This window comes from Mustelus asterias, chromosome 10 (assembly GCF_964213995.1).
Source record: "Mustelus asterias chromosome 10, sMusAst1.hap1.1, whole genome shotgun sequence".
NCBI lineage: Eukaryota > Metazoa > Chordata > Chondrichthyes > Carcharhiniformes > Triakidae > Mustelus > Mustelus asterias.
In genome coordinates this window covers 106286559-106310762 of record NC_135810.1, presented here as the reverse complement: position 1 = coordinate 106310762, position 24204 = coordinate 106286559, and the positions used below count along the sequence as shown (strand labels likewise).

Below are 24204 nucleotides of genomic sequence, written 5' to 3'. Positions count from 1 at the left end.
TGACATTTTGGGGGTGTATGTGGATGTCTATCATTAAATCTAGACCTTTCATTCCCACTGAAGTTTATTTATGCATTGCTGGCATAGGGCAACATGATTTAACCAAACTTAACTCAGACATATACACGTTCAATTGGGGGTTACTGCCAATGGAAAACGTGGCTGGTTTTAGACACAAAGGCCAATTGTAGTATCTGATCTGTTGCCCAGACTGAGATCAGATAACTCAGTACAGACCATGAATTGAAGCCATGGCCTCTGGTTTGATAGGATTTAGTGTTTCTTCAATGCAATATTAAAACATTTACTAACACAAGATCAGAATGGAAGTTTTCCATAAGTACTTTCAACTTATTGTTGTTTTGTTACAAAGATGTGCAGCACAACTGAACACAAGAACTTGTCAGTTTCCTTTTAATATTTCATACCATAGGTGAACACTTGGAGAAGCACATTATACAGCTTACTTGAATCTAATACAATCAGAGGAAACAAAAATAATTCCACTGATAAAGCGCTTATAACAGTTTGAATACTGCAAACATAAATAAATAAAAATTGTAAAAAGATTACATGAAACAGTTTTGGACAGAATGATATTTTCATATACATTATATACATTAAAAAATGTGACTTAAACCATAACTGCATCCCCAAGTCTACATGGCTAATAAGATATGCATTACACGTCTGTTAATTTACAGAATTGACAAACTTTACCAGTATAATACAGCATAATTGTGTGTGTACAAGTACAACTTTGTTTTCTTCTATTACTATGTTCTCAACTATGACCCTTTTAATTTTACAAGCAGACCATTTTCTTTTCAAACTTTTGACACATGCTTTTGAATTGAAATGAGGCTCCAATGTTGCACAAATTGTCCAACTGAAAACGTGAGCAAAATTAAAAATGAGCACACTTGTCTTGCAGCTATTTACATCTCCATTCCGATTGTTTGGTCTTCTGTAATGTTAGTGGTGTTTTTGAATTTCTTAATTCTATGTCCCATATCGTATCTGGCGAGAATCTTTATAAGCAATGCAACACTTTTGGAGCAGAGTTAACAGGAAAAAAAGAGTTTTACTATATCCTTCTGCACAATTAGGAAAATTACTTTGCGTTAATGTTCTCTTGCATCTTGCAAATCAGCAACAAATATATTTGACATAAAAAGTTTAAAAACTTTGTAAACCTTATAAATAAATCTTGTGTGTCATTCCCTTAACAAAATTAATAGTGCAATAAAAATGCATTTTACTTTAGGGTGCAACATACAAGAACCCCATGTTACTGTTAAGAGCAGGGTTTTAATGCAAGTATGTGCCATTAAATGTGAAAATTCATACAACTTTGACACCTATATATTGTCTAATTGCATTTACCTACACAAACTGCACTTGGAATGTGTACCATTGTTAGGAGCCTGACAGATATGTACTACATTCTAGATACCACAGACCAAATTCTAACTTTTTCAAACTGTACTTTAACAATTACATGACTCTTCAGTGATCCATGTCAGTTGCATTTAGACAATCCCACATCTTGCTTAAAGCAGAGATTTATTTCAGGCCACTCTACACAAGAAAACAAAGTGCAGTGAAGCAACCATACATGTTTGATTAAAAAATCAAGTTGCATGGAAGAACAAATAGTCTGACCAAAATTATATGTTTAATCAGTAGTTACAACAGCTTCAACATGCATCCCTTTCTTGGTGGTTGTAATAAAATTATAGCTGAGCTATATTATGAAGAAGCCAACAAAGGAAAACAAGTATTTTATACAAGGACATATCAAATAAAATAGGACAAGGGTGGAAGGGGATTTATTAGCTCAACATTAAGCAACATGGATTGTCTCATGATTATGGCTAATGGGTAATTATTAAGCAGCAAGTATAAAGGGAACAGGTTGCAGAAACTGAAATGGTGGCAAAACATTTAGGAACATACAAATTTGCTTTAACATAAGGGAAACTGGGGTATGGCAGAGGGAAGAGTTTTTAAGAGTTGCAAGGCCTTTCCTCATCCCCGACTTAAACAACCTAATGCATTCAAAACTTTGCAACATCAGGGAAAACTCTGCGAAAGAAAAATTTTCCTTTTCTCATTCTGAAATCACAATGTTGTTTCTTGTATAAACTCAATGCCCTTAGGCCAAAACTCAGATCGGACAGTGACTGAACAGCACACATAACTGAAAAAAAAGATCAGCCTGTGCTTTTACTGTTTGGAGTTGGGAAATAGTAGATATTATGTAAAGCAGGAGCTATTGTCATTGGCTTGGGCAGTCTAAACGTAAACACGCTACACAGTGTTGCTTTGGTTTATCAATGTTGGTGGCTGGAAATTGGGAAGTTTAAGCAAATGTTTCCCTGGCATTTCCAAAAATAGCAAAGAAAAATCTTCAAAATCAGTACTACCTGTTCTTTGTGAAACAAAGTTCCTATCTAATATGAAATGTGCATCGAGGTGGAACTAATTACCTTCAATTCTACACAATGCCAGCGGTCACTTGTTTAGCTACAATGTGCTGTTTTGCACCGAGTATTTGAGGAGGTCCGACCTCTCTTTCCTGTGTGCTGATTTTTCTTTTACACAGATCGTTTTTAAATTATAGCTCCACAGTCTACTCTATCATCATGTACTATATTACATATTGACAAACTAGTCAAAAGAGCATGCCCTACATATATATATATATATATGTATAGTGAGAGAGAAAAGACCAAATCGGTTGATTCTGTGGCACATTTACATCTTCAGGAAACATTTAACTGTTCAACAAGCTACTTTTTTTGGTTGACAGCTATCTTCACTATACATGTTTCATTGTAAAAGCCCCACAACTATCACTATAAACGAGTAGTCATTCACAGGAGTCACATTTTGTTAAGATCTTTTTCCTATTTTTAAGTGTCGACTTTTCCAAAGGTTCCTTCTGGTGGCCTGTAATGTTTTGGAAAAGCCTTCAATTGTAGAATATTAAACGCGTACTTGCGACATCCAACATTCTTCATCGTGTTTTCTCGGCGACATCCCTCGCTGGGGAAGAAACAAGTACAGAGAATGATAGCAGCAACAAAAAAAATGATACTGAAAAAGACTCTCAAGACAATGACAAGATGAGTATTTTGTTAATAAAGAGGGCAACTTAATGATGAGTGGTGATTATGTAATGTGCTGTACAGACTAGTATTAGATTGCTCAGGTTTTTGGTCATGTTTTTAAAAAGCTAGTTTTAAGTCAAGTTTGAATCCAATTATAATACACCGAAAATAATTTTTGATTAGATCCATCTGTTCAGAATTACATCAGTGGTTTTGATTTGCATCAAATACACACGTCCACAAATTACAAACTGGCAGTTGAAATATATAAAAATGGTTATAAATACTCCTAGTTTGCTGATCTGTGAATGTCACTGGAAATACCGGCAGCCCAATGCAAAGAGTTTCTGATAGGGTCAGAGCTGGCAAAGGAGAGGAGTTATCTTCAAAATCAACTCCTTGCATGAAAGCTAAGTGCACTTTATGTTTAATGGTAAAGTATTGATCAGTGTAAGTGTGAATCATAGATCCGGGTTGTTGCAGGGTTGATCTTGTGTGCGCGCTGCCATAACCAGCAACACTTAGGTGATTTTTAAAAAAAACACCCTAGGTGGCTAAAGGTTAGGGAAATGGAAATCCAGCAGGGCTCCAGTTTCTGATCGTGAGCCAGTGATTTTGGCTAGAAATACAATCACATGGGTGACATGTTAAGGCAGGGTCAATGACTCCACAGTCAAATATCCATCAACATTCTCACATTTAAGAATGGGTTATGTTGGACAGATCTCAAAGGCTGTTTATGTAATGATGGGACACTACCTTCAGAAACAATTAAAGGGGAAAATAGAAGTTTAAAAAAAATTAAGTGCAAGTCACTGCACTAGTACGTTTGGTTTATAATCATACAGCACTGGAGGTAACCATTCAGATCACTTGTGCCGGCTTTTTGTAAAAACCTATCCACCTAGTCCCACTTCCCTGCTCTTCCTCCATAATGCTGCATTAGATCTAAACATGCTGAAAATGTTACTGATTTACTCAGTCTAAATGGGTGTGTTATAAGGCAGAAGCAGAATGCAGTACAACAGATGCCTTGTATTTACACAAGCAAATTAGTTATGTGAAACAGAAATATAACTGGAAAATCTCAGCAAGTCTGACAGCATCTTTGGAGAGAGAATAAAACCAACGTTACACGTCTGAATGACCCTTCGTCAGAGCTGAAGACAACAGAAAATAGGGAGAGATTTATACTGTTTAGGGTGAGGAGGGGAGGTGGTAGGGCAATTGATAATGATGTCATAGCCATAAGACAAAAGGAATGTAAATGGTGGTGATCACTGGCTAGGAAGGATGCTAATAGCAGCCATTAAGCGATCAGAATGTCTAAAAGGCAGAACAAAGATAAGCAGAATGTCAAAGGACAACCTGGGACATGTAACAGCTGGCCCTAGTGGAGTTGTGGGAGACCATGGTGTGGAGGGGAGGCAAAATGGAAAGCAGACAAATAGGATGATGGAAGAAATGAAAATTAAAAGTAGAATAAATAAGTAAACGAGATGGAATGGAATAAAATAAATGGAAATGGGATGAAAGTAGAGGGGGGAGTTCATGCTCTGAAGTTGTTGAACTCAATGTCCAGTCTGGAAGGCTGTTAAGTGCCCAATCGGAAGATGAGGTGCTGTTCCTCCAATTTTGTGTTGGGCTTCACTGGAACATTGCAACAGGCCAAGGACGGATATGTGGACAGGAGAGCAGGGTGGTGTGTTGAAATGGCAAACGATAGGAAGGTCTGGGTCCTGCTTGCAAACAGATCGAAGATGTTCTGAAAATGGTCACCCAGTCTGCGTTTGGACTCTCCAATGTAGAGTAGACTGCATTAGGAGCTGCAAATGCAATAGACCAGATTAAAGGAGGTGCACATGAAGCACTGCTTCACCTGGAAAGTGTGTTTGGGCCCTTGGATAGTGAGCAGGGAGGAAGTAAAGGGGCAGGTGTTGCATCTGCTGCGATTTTACGGGAAGGTGCCGTGGGCAGGGGGGTGAGGTGTTGGGTGTGATGGAGGACTGGACCTGGGTATCCTGAAGGGAACAATCCCTGCAGAATGCTGACAGGGGGAATGAGGGGAAGATGTGTTTGGTCTGGAAACATGGTTGGAGATGGCGGAGGATGATCCTTTGAATGCAGAGGCTGGTGGGGTGAAAAAGTGAAGACAAGGGGGACCCTTATCCTGCTTCTGAAGAGAGGGTGTGAGGGCAGTAGCGCGGGAGAAGGGTTAGACACAGTTGAGACATCCATCAACCATAGTCGGTGGGAAACCACAATTAAAGAAGAACATATCAGCAGCGCCATTTTGGAAAGTGACATCATCAGAACAGATGCAGCAGAGGCGAAGAAACTTAGAGAATGGGATGGAGTCCTTACAAGACGTGGGGTGTGAAGAGCTGTAGTCAAGGTAGCTGTGGGAATTGGTGGGTTTGCAATGGATACTGGTGGACAGTCTATTGCTAGAAATGGAGACAGAGGGGTCAAGGAAGGGAAGTGTTAGAGATGGACCATTTGAAGATGAGTGAGGGGTGGAAATTAAAAGTGAAATTGATAAATTTTTCCCGGTCCAGACGAGAGCATGAAGCAGCACAGAAATAGTCATCTATGTACTGGTAAAAGAGCTTTGGGAGCGGGTCGGAGAAGGACTTAGAACAGGGAATGTTCCACATACCCCATAAAGAGACTGGTATATCTAGGGCCCCATGTGGGTACCATAGCCACACCTTTATTTTGGGAGAAGTCAGACAAGTTAAAGAAGAAATTACTGAATGAGAGAACAAGTTCAGCCAGACGGATGAGAGCTGTGGTGGATGGAAATTGTTCAGGCCTCTGTTCGAGGAAGAAGCGAAGAGTTCTCAGGCCATCCTGGTGGGGAATGGAGGTGTAGAGGGATTGGACCTCCATGATAAAGAGGAGACAGTTTGGGCCAGGGAACTGGAAGCAGTTGATATACATATGGCATCAGAGGAATCACAAGAGGAGAGAGGATGGAATCAAGATGGAAAGAAATTAGTTCAGTGGGTAGGAACAGGTTGACACGATGGGCCTACTATCCTACTGGGACAATCCTATTTGCGGATTTTGGGAAGGAGGTAGAAGTGGGGCTGTCCAGTGTTGGGAGACTATGAGGTTGGAAGCTGTGGAGAGAAGATCTCCAGAGGAGACTGGGTCAATGACAGTCCTGGAAATAATAGCTTGATGTTCGATGTTGGGGGTTATGATCCAGAGGAGGTAGGAGGCAGCGACTGAGAGTTGATGCTCAGCCCCTGCAAAGTAGAGGTCTGTATGCCAGACAACAACAGCAGGTTTTGGACCTACATCCAGACTTGAAACGTTGGCTCTATTCTCTCTCAGTAAGACATCTCACAATACCAGGTTAAAGTCCAACAGGTTTATTTGGTAGCACAAGCCATTAGCTTTCGGAGCGCTGCTCCTTCGTCAGGTAAGGTGACTTACCTGACGAAGGAACAGCGCTCCAAAAGCTAATGGCTTTTGCTACCAAATAAACCTGTTGGACTTTAACCTGGTGTTGTGAGACGTCTTGCTGTGTTTACTCCAGTCCAACGCCGGCATCTCCACATCATGTCTATTCTCTCTCCACAGATGTTGTCAGACCTGCTGAGATTTTCCAGCATTTTCTATTCTGGTTTCAGGTTCCAGCATCCACAGTATTTTGCTTTTAGCTTAGTGTCATGTGATATCTGCTCAGATGTCTGAACAAATCTCTCTTTAATAGTAAAGCATTTCTTATGCAAGCAAGTCACATAAGTCACGAAGCAAGTTATCTCAAAAATGGCCAACATACATTTTAAAAGGTTATTATACTATTTCAAAATAATTTTAAATACAGTTTTATTTTGTTAAATATAGACAAGCAGTTTTGAAGAGGTTTTACCACTTATGCGGTTTCTTCCAAGAAAGTGCCGTGGTTTCAGAACTCAACACAAAAAGAACATTACAATAGAACAGTCACACGACAGCTAACAGAAAAGTTATGACTGCACTAGAATGTGTAGAAAGGGAAAATACAGTATATGCGCTGTTCTTTCATTTTAGATATATTTCAAGAAACTGAGGTACTGGTCATATGTTTCTATTACAAGAGTTTAATGTATACAGTTAATAGAATTTTTCATACATTCTCTATTTTAAGCTTTGATAAAATATATACATAAAGTACAGTGTAAAGTTTGACATTTGTAAGGCATGTTTTAAGGTGGACAATACTATTGCACATCCTTCCATTCAGTGGCTTCGGAGCAACAAGTAGCTAAACTTGTTTTATTAAAAAACTTTTTTTAAAAAAAGAATGGCTTCTCTTCATTGGCATCGAAATCTGGCCAGCAAATACGCCAGGCTCAGAAAGACGCATACAATCATTAAATTGGGGCTAAGAGCAAGTAAAGGGATGGAATAGAGGAGGCTGGGGTCAAGCCTGCAATCACGGATGGGCACCAGGCCACTCAAGTTCTTCTGTGTGACTACCTCCCGCGTTCCAATGCTGTGAAAAGGGAGAATGTAGGAAATGGCAGAGGGGGAGAGGGTTTGGGTTGGAGAGGGAGGGGAGTGTTGGAAGAAAGCAAAACAAGCATGCAGCAAACACAGCATAAAAAGAATAGGCAAGAATATTTAAAACAGAACGGTGGGGGAGGGAAAAAATGAAGTTCAGAGATACAAAATACAAGAGAAATTAGAAAGGGAAGCACCAAAACCAGCAAATGAAAAGAAGAGTGACAAAAGTAATACATTAGAAAGAGAAAGAGTGAAAAAAGAGAAAAAAAGAGAAAAGTTGAAAATTCAGAAAGAATGACAATGGTTTCTCATGTTCAGTCTGTATGCATCAAGTACATGCTGCACTCTGTCATGCCTGATCATGCTTCTAATTGTACAAGCAAACTGAACGTGAATAACCATCCTTGTATTTAACCCTTTCTCACCTTCAAAGGGAAAGTAAATTATACAAAATTACCCCAGAAATGAAGCTGTTCTTTTAGTGCATCTAGAATTTTCCCTGTGGGTCACAGTGTGGTGAACAGATTTCTTTGGCTGTTGTTTCTCCTGTAATAGTAAGCTTATTCTTTCAGAATCTAAGATTTTTGGGGGAATTTGGAAAATATTCCCATTGTGTGTTTACAATACCAATACCATACATATGGAAAATCTGAGAGGGTTGGAGTTGAAGTATGAATCTTAGCTTTGTAAGAAACTATAGGGGTTAGAACGTTTCTTTAAAGTTTAGTTATCTATCAGAATAAAAGGCAATCACTTGGAAAAATTTAGACCACCAGCTAAAATCCCCTCTGAAATATTTAGGTGAGACAGGGTTAAATAACAGGCAAACAGAGAAAGGATAAGAAAACTACAAGAAACTTTGCGACAAGATACACAATAAGACTAACTTTAAAACTTCAGAGAATACAAATAGGGTTCAACCACAGTTGGTGGTGGGCCATTTACTGTGTTCTTATCCTTTCTTAAAGATGTACAGCAAATTTAGAACATGTCCTTAATTAGTGCTGAAACTTTTTCAATATTTGAGCGCTATTTAAAGGATTTCATGTTTATGATATTTGTAAAACATATAAAACAAAAAACTGATGAATGATGCATAAATGAGGACTATAAAAACAAAAAAGGTCAGACAATTCCTTAACTTTAGTCACATTCACGTAGCTCTGATGGACAAATAACAAGCAACTTTACCGCTGCTGTGAACTGAGCGAATGGAATGAGAGCAAACTGCAGAAGAGTTTCTTTTCTATAGACTATGTCAGATAAATGAAGATTACATCTGCGCATTGCAGCTTATCAAGCTACTTCTCCTTGTGTTCAAACATGTGGACTTCCTAATACAACTTAAAGGCAAAATGCTGATGGAAAAATTAGTTCTAAAATTTATATTTTCCGGCTTTGTACAGTAATTTAATTATGTACTGCTTTGAAAAAAAGACAGATTTCTCAATGTTATTTTTTCTTCTTCTTGCAGTAGTTTCCCTGGAAGATGTAGCTGCAGAATGGGTAATATGGAGCTACGGATTCCTAAAGGCCTTTCCTAAACCAGCCACTAGTAATCCCAGGGGAGAAGATAAATGATTCCACCATCCTGTGGGGTGCTAACAATCCTCCAGTTTGTATTTCCACACAGAACCAAAGCTGAGAATAGAAACAGTTTTATTCTGTGGGAACCACCAAGTGGAGAAAACTAGTAATTGACATACTTCCATCTCCTAGCACCATGCTTCCATATGTAATGGGGCTGCACCAATTCCATTCTCTTTCCTACTGCTTCTTCAATACACCCTAATAACCTTCACCTCCAGCCCGCCACCAAGACAGCAGCCATGCCATCCAAACCTAGATTTTGCTCGGTTGGCTGGACAGCTGGTTCACTGATGCAGAGAGATGCCAACAGCACGGGTTCAATTCCTGTACTGGGGGACATTATTTACGAAAGCCTACCTTCTCACCTGAGGTGTTGTTACCATCAGGTTAAATCGCCACCAGTCAACGCTCCCCCTCAAAGGGGAGAGCAGCCTATGGTCATCTGGGACTATGGCATCTTTACCTTTGCCTATAATGCAATGCTAAATGAATAGAGATCTATTGAGACAGGAAAGGCTTTCAGTTTGGGTTAATTTCCAGCAAGAGAGGAGCACATAAACGGCTAATGGAAATTTTCTTCAAATCTTTCCCCTTCTTTCTTACAAGTTTTGGCTCCTAACTGTCTTAGAATAGAATCTTAGAATCATACTGTGCAGGAGGCCATTCGGCCCGTCGAGTCTGTACCGAACACAATCCCACCCAGGCCCTATCCCCATAACACCATGCATTTACCCTAGCTTGTTCCCCAGATACTAAGGGGCAATTTAGTACGGCCAATCCACCTAACCCACGCATCTTGGACTGGGTTGCATGCCACGGTTATCAATCACTATCTAGTTCCTCACCTTGTCGACACTCAATTGCAAGGTTTGAAAAGGAGTGTTGGCAGCTTATTTCTGAAAGACAATCAAGTTCTGATATATATATATATGTGATATATAATTCCAATAGGATTTGCTGGGTACCAATCAGGGGCAGAAATGTGAATAAATGTTCCCATCCCTAACCCAAGCTTACTGTAACTCCCCCAGCACTGCCGGAAATCAGGGGTCTCTTTTAGCTATTTGTTGACAGCATGCACTAAATTAAGCAACATGATCACGATATTTAGTGGATGTCTAACTTTCTTTTCCTTGCCTCATGTAGGTTAGCATATAGCTATCATAGAAACCCTACAGTGCAGGAAGAGGCCATTCAGCCCATCGAGTCTGCACCGACCACAATCCCACCCAGGCCCTACCCCCATATCCCTACATATTTTACCCGCTAATCCCTCTAACCTACACATCTCAGGACACTAAGGGGCAATTTTAGCATGGCCAATCAACCTAACCCCCTTATCTTTGGACTGTGGGAGGAAACCGGAGCACCCGGAGGAAACCCACGCAGACACGAGGAGAACGTGCAAACTCCACACAGACAGGTGATCCGAGCCGGGAATCGAACCCAGGTCCTTGGAGCTGTGAAGCAGCAGTGCTAACCACTGTGCTACCGTGCCGCCCCTATATTTTTCCAAAGTTAATTCTTGTGTCCCTGGCACTTGTAACTTCACAGTAACCTTTGACAAAAATGCAGCTTCATACTGTCAATGGCCACTGTGGCATGCTTTCAAAGCTGAAAATCAGAACCAAGGTTACTACTTTTCTTGCTATCCAACATGAAAGAAAGGAGAGATATTTGGAGGTTGGGTTCCCTCAGAATCTAGGGATTTAAATGAAAAATGTTCTATCCTGGATGTAATTTTAATGGAACTACTGGTTTGATGGAGCTCACTCACTCAATGCTCCCTCCACTCACATTGTCTGTACCTTTAAGACTTGATTAGCTGTAAAGACTCACATTCCAATCATTATTCATGTAAATTGAGTTTGTCTTTGTGCCCTGTTTGTGATCAGAACTCCCACCCACCTGACAAAGGAACAGCCTGTTCTGAAAGCTAGTGGCTTTTGCTACCAAATAAATCTGTTGGACTTTAATCTGGTGTTGTTAGACTTCTTACTGTAGCCTTGATATCAGATTTAACCAAGTAATTGCCTTCTGCCCAATGTCTGTGCCATCAGTGAGACTGACTATTCCACCTCCAAACATTGCTTGATTCTATTCTGCCTCAACCCAACTACTGTTGGAACTTTCACTGATGCCTTTGTTACCTCTAGACTTGACTATAGTTACTGAGGCTTTAGCCTCTGGAATTATTGCCATAAATCTTTATGTCTCTTTCCTCCTCTCTCTTTGACTATGTCTGTCTCAATATGCGGCTTGGTGTCAAACTTTGATGATGCTCCAATGAAAGTCTTGGGACATTTTATTATGTTTAGCATTATGGTGAGCATCCTCCATATTCCTCAGTCACCAATATACCCTATTTGAGGTAGTTATTAAGTTTGGAGGGCACATTAACCCCAAAAAAGGTACATACAGCGGCAAAGATTCTGGCTTATAGGAGCCATTTCTGATGAAAGGATACTGAACATTAACTCTATTCTTCGCCCTCTCCGCAGACTCGGTAAATGCTTCCAGCAATTTAAATTTTTATCTTGGACCATGAGAGTTTGCCCGCGCTGGTCGCAAGACCAATGCAAAGAGCCTGCTCTATAACATGGTCAATTCACAGCACACACTAACATCTCATTCCCTAGCAATAGTTGGAATAATATATGCAAAGACCCAGTTACAGATTTCTACAGGAATGCAGTGATTCGTTGGTCGGGAGGGGGATGTGGAAAATTATGTCTAAACTGAAATGAAAATGAATTTCTCTTTGAGTGCTTGCAATCAGTGCAATTTAAAACCAGTCAAAATGACATATTACCTTAATATCTTCCAAGTATTGGTTTGGCTGCTTCTGAATGTTTAATACTTGCTTTGCGATAAAATAATCATTGCTTAATATGATGAGAAATAAATGATTTAAGCAAAAGCTCAATGATCATTTCACCTTTTAAAAGCAACTGCGTCTCAATTTCCCTACAGATTGTAAAGATGATCCCCAGGTCACAGAGCTGCATAATGAGGAAGTTGCAGCTAGGTGGGAAGAACTGCACTCTTTTAGTGCTTGTACAAATGAGTTTGTATTTAACCTTAACTCAAAGTTAGGAGCTAATGAAAGGTCTTGGCTTTTTGAAAAGCATTGTCATGCTTTGGAATCATGCCAGATTTTGGTGGCAATTGGTTATCATGTACAATATCTGGTCGTCTTCAACTTTAATCTGGTCAGATTAAATAAAATCCTACAGGCTTTTGAAGCATTGCAATAAAGATTTCTCTGAACTGCCATTGTCAATTGTCCTTTCAAACACAGCAAATTAACTCTGTTTTAAGTATATTAAAGTTAATGCTTTCATAACCTTAAAAGACAATCCAAAATGATCAAATTGGGGTCACACTGTTCCCTCGTGCAAACAGGAATACGGAATTTATATCCATAGCAATTTCACACTGTACACAGTTCCCAGCGTGTTGAGCATACATTACCAAACTGTGTTTTAAAGTAAAGTTTATTTATTAGTTAGCAAGGCTTACGTTGCAGTGTTAATAATGTTACTGTGAAATTCCCCTTGTCGCCACAGTCCGGCGCCTGTTCGGGTACACTGAGGGAGAATTTAGCATGGCCAATTCAACTAACCAGCACGTCTTTCAGAATGTGGGAGGAAACCGGAGCACCCGGAGGAAACCTATGCAGACCCAGGGTGGACATGCAAACTCTACACAGACAGTGACCCAAGCTAGGAATTGGACCCGGGTCCCTGGCGCTGTGAAGCAGCAGTGCTAACCACTGTGCTACCGTTATCACATATTTTGCCAGTAGCATACTTTTCTGAGACTGAGCACTAGTGAATCAGCTTCTGGGCCAAGGTGAAGTTGTCATGATGATCGGGATGTCTAGAGCTTCTCCAAGACATGGAAGGTTTAACACTGCAGCTGCAACACTGCAGCAGCCCATGAGTAAGGAGACCCTAAGTGTAGGTTCTTCTTTAGTGTAGGAACATAGAAGCAGGAGTGGGCTACTTAGCCCTTTAACCCTATTTAAACATTAAATATGACTCAACAAAAATCTGTTTTGAGTTCAACTAACCCAAGCTCAGCAGCTTCACGACCCTTTGTATGAAGTGCTTCCTGATATCAGCCCTGTAAAGGAAATCTGATCTTTATTTTTTTTTTAAAACGCACATCCTTTTTATCTACAGCATTCTGAGACTCAAAATAGATTCTTTTTAAGTTAAATTTCTTCAGCAAATTTACAACGTCTTTTTGGAAAAAAAACCACCCACTGATCTGCAGTTCCATAACTAGCTCACTCCACAAACCACATCTTGTTAGAATATAGCCTAGGTGGCAAGGGAAGGGGTTGTAGAAGATGGTTAAGATGAGGAGTGGGAAATATTCATCAAGGTTAGGTGGATGGTCACATCCCAACAAGTCCTGAAGCAAGCAGTGTGTCTGGGTAAATACAAGTTTGATCAGGGAAGGGACAGGACAACAATGCAGTCAAACGAATGGGTGGTGGGGGCATGAGAAGATACAAAAAGCCTATGGAAATTGATGCACAGTCGGGACACCATTATAATATGCGGAAAGCAGTATCAGGGAAGCCAGGTTAATAAGTGTAAAATACTGCAAATAAAAACAGAAAATGCTGGAAAAGCTCAGCAGGTCTGGTAGCATCTGTGGAGAGAGAAACAAAGTTAGCACTTGGAGTTCGTAAGACCCTGGCTCCACACGGCTCTGAAGAAGATTCATACAGACTCAAAACCTTAACTGTTTCTCTCTCCACAGATGCTGCCAGGCCCACTGAATTTTACCAACATTTTTTGTTTTTATTAAGGAGAGATTAATGCTCCAAATAGGTGGGGCAGATAAGCAGCAAATGTGCCCAAAGCACAAAGCGTTGGGAGTCATCTCTGTTCCTTTCTAATATGGACAATATTTTGCATAAGCCTTCTACAGAGATATATTTTGCTGCCACAATTCTAGGATTAGTTCACCTTACTGTGATAAATATAGTTGACATAATTTTGCTGCATCCCATTTCCCTGTGCAATTCATTGCATCCTGATTTACAAATCCTTGCCTTATTGAAGAACTACTTTTCTGCAGTTTGCATCTTTCCGCAATCAATGTGTGCAGTTTTGAATGGCTTGCCAACAAATGAAAGCTTACCTCCTCATGCAGTCCAGGGCCTGTGTGAAGACCTGAGGAGCCATGCCATGCTCATGCTGCAGGATCAGGCATTGTTCCAGTGTGATCGACATAGCCGTCCGGTCCTTGGCACTTTTACAGCTTGTAAATCGAACACCATTTAGTCTACGACAAATCTAACAAAGTGAAAACAAAATCATGTTAGTATATTAAAGGTGATTTTATTCTTAATACCTAAATTTTAAAATGAAGTATATATCTAAAACAAAATAAGAATGCAGCAAGGTTACAGAAACTTATAAATGGGCACAAATGAAAGATAACAGAATCATTTGAGATTCATGAATGCCAAATGAGGATCATATGTGCCATAGGGAAATAAGATTTCACATTGTCACATGTCCCAGAAATGTTTCAAAGTGCTTCATATCTATTGCTTTGTAAGTGTGGTAACATGAACCCACAATAAAGGTAGTCAAACACATTATCAAAAGAACAACCTTCTTTATATAATAAATTAACAAAGTTTACAAACAGCAATAACAAAGAAATAGTAAGAATGATGAAAACAGGGACAACTAGCACACAGGTCTTGTTTGCAGAACATGCTCTTGCAGACTCTAAGTTGCCGATAATGTCACGCAAAAGTGCAAACCCACTAAGACATCAGTAATACATGGTGTTGTTGGAGCATCTATATAACACTTCTCCCTCCCTCCCTCCCTCCTCCTCCTCCCTTCCCCCCCCCCCCCCCCCCCCCCCCCCGGCCTCTTAAATTTCAATCCCCCATCAGGCCAGAAGAAATAGAGTGAAAGCAATGTCTTAACTATATGTCAGTCTTTCAGGAGCTTTTCAATTGTGTTGCAATGTATGCAATGCCACCAGTGATTCATCAACCACTGGCGGATATTGTATCAGTTGATCAGGATCTTTAGGTGTGGAAGGCGGAGAATCTATGCCTGAATGTTCCTCATCCACTCCCACATTAGAACCTTATGCAACTGGAAGCACTTCATGGCAAACGTCCACAACAGCATTACCTTGTGCCGCGTTATCTGAAGCTGTTGCTGACTCGGAATCATAATGTAAACGAGTAAGCTCTTGGTGTCTGTGAACAACTCTTCCATTGTCCAGTTTCACTACCCAAGATACTGAATCACTTTTATTTAGAATTATTCCCAATAACCATTTCTGGTTACAACCAAAGTTTCTGACAATCATCCATGTTGAACAGTCTCTCCTTTGCATGGTAATTGTGGCTCTCCTACAGTGTGTACTGGCAGGCAGGAAGGTGGTTTGAAGTGTGTATACTTCAACACCAGGAGCACCCGGAATAAGGTGGGTGAGTTTGCAGCATGGGTTCGTACCTGGGATTTCGATGTTGTGGCCATCTCGGAGACATGGATAGAGCAGGGACAGGAATGGTTGTTGCAGGTTCCAGGGTTTAGATGTTTCAATAAGTGCAGGGAAAGTGGTAAAAGAGGGGGAGGTGTGGCATTGTTAGTCAAGGACAGTATTACGGTGGCAGAAAGGACGGTTGACGAGGACTCATCTACTGAGGTAGTTTGGGCTGAGGTTAGAAACAGGAAAGGAGAGGTCGCCCTGTTGGGAGTTTTTTTATAGACCTCCGAAAAGTTCCAGAGATGTAGAGGAAAGGATTGCAAAGATGATTCTGGATAGGAGCGAAAGTAACAGGGGGACTTTAACTTTACAAACATGGACTGGAAAAGCTATAGTTCGAGTTCTTTAGAGGGGTCAGTTTTTGTCCAATGTGTGCAGGAAGGCTTCCTGACACAGTATGTAGATAGACCAACAAGAGGCGAGGCCACATTGGATTTGGTACTGGGTAATGAACCAGGCCAGGTGTTAGATTTGGAGGTAGGTGAGCACTTTGGTGATAGTGACCACAATTCGATTACGTTTACCTTAGCAATGGAAAGGGATAGGTATATTCCGAAGGGCAAGAGTTAGGTGAGATTTAGGTGGCATAGGTTGGGGAAGGAAACTGCAGGGGATGGGCACAATTGTAATGTGGAGCTTGTTCAAGGAACAGCTACTACGCATCCTCGATAAATATGTACCTGTCAGGCAGGGAGGAAGCTGTCATGTGAGGGAACCGTGGTTTACTAAAGAGGTTGAATCTCTTGTGAAGAGGAGGAAGGAGACTTATGTTAAGATGAGACGTGAAGGCTCAGTTAGGGCACTTGAGAGTTACAAGTTAGCTAGGAAGGACCTAAAGAGTTAAGAAGAGCCAGGAGGAGACATGAGAAGTCTTTGGCAGGTAGGATCAAGGAAAACCCTAAAGCTTTCTATAGGTATATCAGGAGTAAAAGAATGACTAGGGTAAGATTAGGGCCAGTCCCACAGTAGTGGGAAGTTGTGCGTGGAGTCTGAAGAGATAGGAGAGGCACTAAATGAATATTTTTTGTGGGTATTCACACAGGAGAGAGACAGTGTTGTCGAGGGGAGTACTGAGATGCAGGCTGTTGGACTGGATGGGATTGAGGTTCATAAGGAGGAGGTGTTAGCAATTCTGGAAAGGGTAAAAATAGATGGGTCCCCTGGGCCGGATGGGATTTATCCTAGGATTCTCTGGGAGGCTAGAGAGGGGATTGCAGAGCCTTTGGCTTTGATCTTTGTGTCATCATTGTCTACAGGAACAGTGCCAGAAGACTGGAGGATAGCAAATGTTGTCCCCTTGCTCAAGCAGGGGAGTAGGGACAACCCTGGTAATTATAGACCAGTGAGCCTTACTTCTGTTGTGGGCAAAGTTTTGGAAAGGATTGTAAGAGATAGGATTTATAATCATCCAGAAAGGAATAATTTGATTAGGGATAGTCAGCACGGTTTTGTGAAGGGTAGGTCGTGCCTCACAAACCTTATTGAGTTCTTTGAGAAGGTGACCAAAGAGGTGGATGAGGGTAAAGCGGTTGGTGTGGTGTATATGGATTTCAGCAAAGCGTTTGATAAGGTTCCCCATGGTAAGCTATTGCAGAAAATACAGACACATGGGATTGAGGGTGATTTAGTGGTTTGGATCAGGAATTGGCTAGCTGTAAGAAAACAGAGGGTGGTGGTTAATGGGAAATGTTCATCCTGGAGTTCAGTTACTAGTGGTGTACCGCAAGGATCTGTGTTGGGGCCACTGGTGTTTGCCATTTTTATTAATGACCTGGATGAGGGCGTGGAAGGATGGATTAGTAAATTTGTAGATGACACTAAAGTCGGTGGAGTTGTAGACAGTGCGGAGGGAAGTGGCAGGTTACAGAGGGACATAGATAAGCTGCAGAGCTGGGCTGAGAGGTGACAAATGGAGTTTAATGTGGAAAAGTGTGAGGTGATTCACTTTGGAAGGAGTAACAGGAATACAGAGTACTGGGCTAATGGTAAGATACTTGGTGGTGTGGATGAACAGAGGGATCTGGGTGTCCATGTGCATAGATCCCCAAAAGCTGGCACCCAGGTTGATAGGGTTGTTAAGAAGGCATATGGTGTGTTAGCTTTTATTGGTAGAGGGATTGAGTTTCGGAGCCATGAGGTCATGCTGCAACTGTACAAAACTCTGGTGCGGCCGCACTTGGAGTATTGCAGTTCTGGTCGCCACATTATAGGAAAGATGTGGAAGTGTTGGAAAAGGTGCAGAGGAGATTTACCAGGATGTTGCCTGGTATGGTGGGAAGATCGTATGAGGAAAGGCTGAGGGACTTGAGGTTGTTTTCATTAGAGAGAAGGTTAAGAGGTGACTTAATAGAGGCTTACAAGGTGATCAGAGGATTAGACAGGGTGGATAGTGAGAGCCTTTTTCCTCGGATGGTGATGGCTAACACGAGGGGACAAAGCTTTAACTTGAGGGGTGATAGATATAGGACAGATGTTAGAGGTAGGTTCTTTACTCAGAGAGTAGTATGGGCGTGGAATGCCCTGCCTGCAGCAGTAGTGGACTCGTCAACATTAAGAGCATTCAAATGGTTATTGGATAAACATATGGATGATATTGGAATAGTGTAGATTATAGGGGCTTTAGATTGGTACCACTGGTCGGCGCAACATCGAGGGCCGAAGGGCCTGTACTGCGCTGTAATGTTCTATATACTTCACTTGTTCCCTGCCCAGTCTTGCTCTGAGATTTGGATGAACCAGATCCAGGTGAGACTTGTGTCTTCTACCCAACAATAGTTCAGCTGGAGACAGCTCTCTATAGTTGCTGACTATAGTGTGATGGACTGAAACAGAAACCTCCACAACCTGGTTTCCAAAATATCACCTACTCTCTTCAACCCGTCTTTCAAAGTTTGAACAGCTCACTCAGCTAAACCATGCAAAGCCGGATGAAACAGCGCAATGGTGCATTCCATTCTTTTGCATAAATTCTTGAAATAAATCACTTGTAAATGTGGTGCCATTATCTGAAATGAGAGAATCTGGTAGCCTATGAGTTGCAAAAACTTGACGCTGCTTCTCTATTCTTTGTAAGAAGTTTAACACCACCAGGTTAAAGTCCAACAGGTTTATTTGGTAGCAAAAGCCACACAAGCTTTCGAAGCTCTAAGCCCCTTCTTCAGGTGAGTGGGAATTCTGTTCACAAACAGAGTTTATAAAGACACAGACTCAATTTACATGAATAATGGTTGGAATGCGAATACTTACAACTAATCAAGTCTTTAAGAAACAAAACAATGGGAGTGGAGAGAGCATCAAGACAGGCTAAAAAGATGTGTATTGTCTCCAGACAAGACAGCCAGTGAAACTCTGCAGGTCCACGCAACTGTGGGCGTTACAAATAGTGTGACATGAACCCAATATCCCGGTTGAGGCCGTCCGCGTGTGTGCGGAACTTGGCTATCAGTTTCTGCTCAGCGACACTGCGCTGTCGTGTGTCGCGAAGGCCGCCTTGGAGAACACTTACCCGAATATCAGAGGCCGTGATATGGCGCTAGACTCATTGATCAACAGTTCCAACGCGCCACAGCGAAAAACCGCACCGACCTCCTCAGAAGACAAACACGGGACACAGTGGACAGAGTACCCTTCGTTGTCCAGTACTTCCCCGGAGCGGAGAAGCTACGGCATCTCCTCCGGAGCCTTCAACATGTCATTGATGAAGACGAACATCTCGCCAAGGCCATCCCCACACCCCCACTTCTTGCCTTCAAACAACCGCACAACCTCAAACAGACCATTGTCCGCAGCAAACTACCCAGCCTTCAGGAGAACAGTGACCAAGACACCACACAACCCTGCCACAGCAACCTCTGCAAGACGTGCCGGATCATCGACACAGATGCCATCATCTCACGTGAGAACACCATCCACCAGGTACACGGTACATACTCTTGCAACTCGGCCAACGTTGTCTACCTGATACGCTGCAAGAAAGGATGTCCCGAGGCATGGTACATTGGGGAAAGTATGCAGACGCTGCGACAACGGATGAATGAACACCGCTCGACAATCACCAGGCAAGACTGTTCTCTTCCTGTTGGGGAGCACTTCAGCGGTCACGGGCATTCGGCCTCTGATATTCGGGTGAGCGTTCTCCAAGGCGGCCTTCGCGACACACGACAGCGCAGAGTCGCTGAGCAGAAACTGATAGCCAAGTTCCGCACACACGCGGACGGCCTCAACCGGGATATTGGGTTCATGTCACACTATTTGTAACTCCCACAGTTGCGTGGACCTGCAGAGTTTCACTGGCTGTCTTGTCTGGAGACAATACACATCTTTTTAGCCTGTCTTGATGCTCTCTCCACTCCCATTGTTTTGTTTCTTAAAGACTTGATTAGTTGTAAGTATTCGCATTCCAACCATTATTCATGTAAATTGAGTCTGTGTCTTTATAAACTCTGTTTGTGAACAGAATTCCCACTCACCTGAAGAAGGGGCTTAGAGCTTCGAAAGCTTGTGTGGCTTTTGCTACCAAATAAACCTGTTGGACTTTAACCTGGTGTTGTTAAACTTCTTACTGTGTTTACCCCAGTCCAACGCCGGCATCTCCACATCATCTCTATTCTTTAACAGGAGCTGTAATGTTACTCATGATAGATGCTTCACTTAGAATGTGCATTCTATGATGACCAAAAACGTGGTTCACAAAAGACCCTGCAAAGTCCACACGAAGTCTGGACCACGGCTGATCAGGCTACTCCCAAGAATGAAGTGGTGCTGGTGGTGCCATCTGCTGGTTTGTCTAACACGCAGAACAGGATTTCACCATATTCTCCAGGCCTTGATCCATATTAGGACACCAAACATATGAGGGCGCGATTCTCCCATCCTGCTGCGCTGATTGTTTTAGTGCAGAGGAATGGGAGATTTCGGTGGGGCCGGATTAGTGCAATCTGTGCTGGGTGTCTGGCCCTGTCATCTCTGTGCCAGAAATAGGCAACTTTGAATTTCCATGTAATTTAAATGCTATTAGCGGGCCCGGGACTGAAATCCCGGGACTTGAGAGGTATTGATAGAGTGCATTCTCAGAGGCTTTTACCCAGGGCTGAAATGGTTGCCACAAGAGGTCACAGGTTTAGGGTGCTGGGGAGTAGGTACAGAGGAGATGTTAGGGGTAAGTTTTTCACTCAGAGGGTGGTGGGTGCGTGGAATCGGCTGCCAGTAGTGGTGGTTCGATAGGGTCTTTTAAGAGACTTTTGGATAGGTTCATGGAAGTTAGTAAGATAGAGAGTTATAGGTAAGCCTAGTAGGTAGGGACATGTTCGGCGCAACTTGTGGGCCGAAGGGCCTGTTTGTGCTGTAACTTTTCTATGTTTTTTTCCATGAAATCTTTGGGCCCGCTAGCACCCCCCCCAGGAGGAATACACTCCAGTGGGGTTTACAGTAGCTCCCTACTTTTGGGGAGCTGGCGGCCTGATCCCGTTGGAGTTGGGGGGGGGGGGCAATCAGGGCCCCCCTCCAAAGGGTCAGGCACCGGGGAATTGCCTGGGCATTGGCACTTTGGCCCAAGGGGCAAAGTGCCAATGCCCAGGGGGCATCTTAGCACTGCCTATCAGGCATAGGGCAGTGCCAATGGGGCAGGGCCTAATAGCAGGGATTGTGGGGGTTGGAGGGTCCTGCTGCCACTCTGGGATCACGAGCAAAGTGAAGGAGGCCAGCGATCGGGGCTGCCATGAGGTAGGGGGGCGGAGAGCACGATCAAAGCAGGCTGGGGGCCGGCCGGCCGGAGCATGCTGGGGCGGGATTGGGGGGGGGGGGGGGGGGTGCAGCGATCGGGCCGTGGTGGTTTGAGGGCCGGCTTTGCAGGGAATTGAGGGGGCCAGCGTTGTGGGGGTCGCAGGGCTGGCCTCAGGAGGCCTGCAGACAAGGGCACTGCGCATGCACTGATCTCAGTGCTGATCTATAGGCGCATGCACAGTGGCCGACTCAATGCTATGCTGCTGGCTACTCCAGTGAGGATAGCCCCGACCCCCACTTTTCGCACGATTTACACTAGTGCACTCTGCAGTGCTGAGTGTGGGAGGATCTTCTCTGAACTCCCACTGAAAACCAGTGTGATTTACTCCAGTTTTCACACAAATTCAGCACTTAGAATTTTTTTGGGAGAATCCCAGCCATGGTCTGGCTAGATTTTTCATTCAAGAGACACCTGGATGAGCCATCACTTGTGGAAAAACCAGGGGACGGAATGATAACTCTCAACTCCCACAATATGCAACCATCCTACACACTTAACTCGTCTTTGCACTTCATACAAGGTTTCAGCCCATCATCTCCTACAACAGTAGGCAACCTTGCATCAGATATTGGATATCGGGCGGCACGGTAGCACAGTGGTTAGCACTGCTGCTTCACAGCTCCAGGGACCTGGGTTCGATTCCTGGCTTGGGTCACTGTCTGTGTGGAGTTTGCACATTCTCCTCGTGTCTGCGTGGGTTTCCTCCGGGTGCTCCGGTTTCCTCCCACAGTCCAAAGATGTGCGGGTTAGGTTGATTGGCCATGCTAAAATTGCCCCCTTAGTGTCCTGGGATGCATAGATTAGAGGGATTAGCGGGTAAAATATGTAGGGATATGGGGGTAGGGCCTGGGTGGGATTGTGGTCGGTGCAGACTCGATGGGCCGAATGGCCTCTTTCTGTACTGTAGGGTTTCTATGATGATCTCTTGACTTGAGATAGAATAGGATCTCTGGCCATCGCTTAATCTGCATATCATTCATTGGAGAATGTGCAAGTCTTTCCAGTAAGAAAACTGTCTCGGGAGGAAACAATACCTTGGTTGGCATATCGGTAAAGACGACTTAACGCATCAGCCTTTGCATTGTCCTTTCCTGCCCTATACATAATACTGGTAAGCTGACCATGCAAGGGTCCAACATTATTCTCGCTGAGGCCATGGGAGAAATACACCTGGACTCACTGAAAAGACTCATCAATAACTTGTGGTCAGTAATGGCCATTGAGGCACTGATGGAATTTTTTAAACAGCAAAACAATAGCTAGACCTTCCTCATCCAACTGTGAATATCCCTTTTCAGTCTTTGTCACCAAAGGAGATGCAAAACCAATGAGTTTTCCTGACCTGTCCTCGTTAAATGCGAGTGTACCACCCCACACCATAGGGAAGGTATCGCAAAATCAGAATGAATTTCCTGTCTTGATCAAAATGAACCATCAAATTAACTGATTATAGCAGCACTTTCACCTCAAGTAGCAGATTGCTGGGGATTGTGGAGCCCAAATATGTGAAGATATTTATCTCCACTGTCACATTTTCAATGATGTTGCATGGCAGTATGGCAACATCCTGAACCATATTTGACTTTCTGATGCTGATAGACAAATAAAACACTTTACCTAAGAGTGGAAGAATGAAAGGAGGCATGATGACAGGGGAGAGGGGTCTAGGAAGGGTGAATTGAAAAGAAAAAGGGTTGAAAAACTAGAAATAGAAGTGATAGCTTTGAGTCCTGAGAGCTGCCACCAAAATTTGCAATATTCAACATAAGGCATGGGGCAGGATTTTCCAGACAGCGTGTTTTCCGATCTGGAGGCGGCTCGCCATTGGTTGCCACTGGATCTCCCAGTCCCACCTATGTCTATTATGTTTTGCATGGCTCGCCTGTCCTGCCGTCAGAGAATGCGTCGCAGAGTGTTGACTTCAGCGGGACTTGAAGTTCCCGCCAGCAGGAAGGGCCACAAAATTCCGCCCACATGTACAATGATAAGCTCCCTGCGTTAACAGAGGGCGGAATCTTCTGGCCCTTCCTGCTGCCGTGATCTTCCAGTCCTGCTGCCGGGATCTACCAGTCCCGCTGAAGGTACCCCCTCCCTGCGGCAGGCTCTATCCCTGTACCCCCACCTATTTACCCTGACACGGAGGGGCAAATTAGCATGGCCAATCAACCTCATCCGCACTTCTTTTGAGTGTGGGAGGAAACTGGAGCACCCGGAGGAAACCTGCAGAGACAGGGAGAATGTGCAAACTCCATACAGACAGTGACCCAAGACCGGAATTGAACCTGGGTCCCTGGCGCTGTGAGGCAGCAGTGCTAACCACTGTACCACCCTCAAAGAACACAAGAACAACAAGTACAAGAACACTCTGATGAATCATAGGCACAGCTTTCTTTGGCTTGGATCTCAGATGAGCAAGTCTGAGCAGCTTTTGTCAGTTCTGGTACAAACAGACACCCTCTATAGATGACCCGAAGGCAGCTGATAGCAGCAAATAGAAGAACATACTAAGGTGTGTTGGTGCCAGAACACAACTCTGTTCAAATCCACTGCAGATTTCAAAGGATTCCTATGTTGCCCCGTCACAGCTGACCTTATCCATCATGCGGTCATGGAAAGAGCTCACATTGAGCAGCTTTGGTGGACATTCAATTTTCAGACAGTCCGCCTCTGCTTACA

General features: G+C 43.0%; 1 protein-coding gene across 9 annotated transcripts in view; it reads right to left on the bottom strand.

Annotated features, from left to right (window-relative positions):
* Positions 1 to 397: 397 nt before the first annotated feature.
* LOC144499846 (inositol polyphosphate-4-phosphatase type I A) overlaps positions 398 to 24204 on the bottom strand; it is a 175641-nt gene continuing 151834 nt past the window's right edge. For 4 of the 9 annotated variants that reach the window (XM_078222391.1, XM_078222392.1, XM_078222395.1 and 1 more), the window contains 2 exons: positions 14367 to 14521; positions 398 to 3051 (listed from right to left, as the gene is read on the bottom strand). In XM_078222391.1, the coding sequence (XP_078078517.1) occupies positions 2919 to 3051; positions 14367 to 14521 (288 nt within the window). In that variant the 3' untranslated portion in view covers positions 398 to 2918. Of the gene's footprint in view, positions 3052 to 6632; positions 7606 to 13281; positions 13335 to 14366; positions 14522 to 24204 lie in introns of those variants that run through there. The other 5 variants (XM_078222388.1, XM_078222389.1, XM_078222390.1 and 2 more) reach the window with 2 other exon arrangements.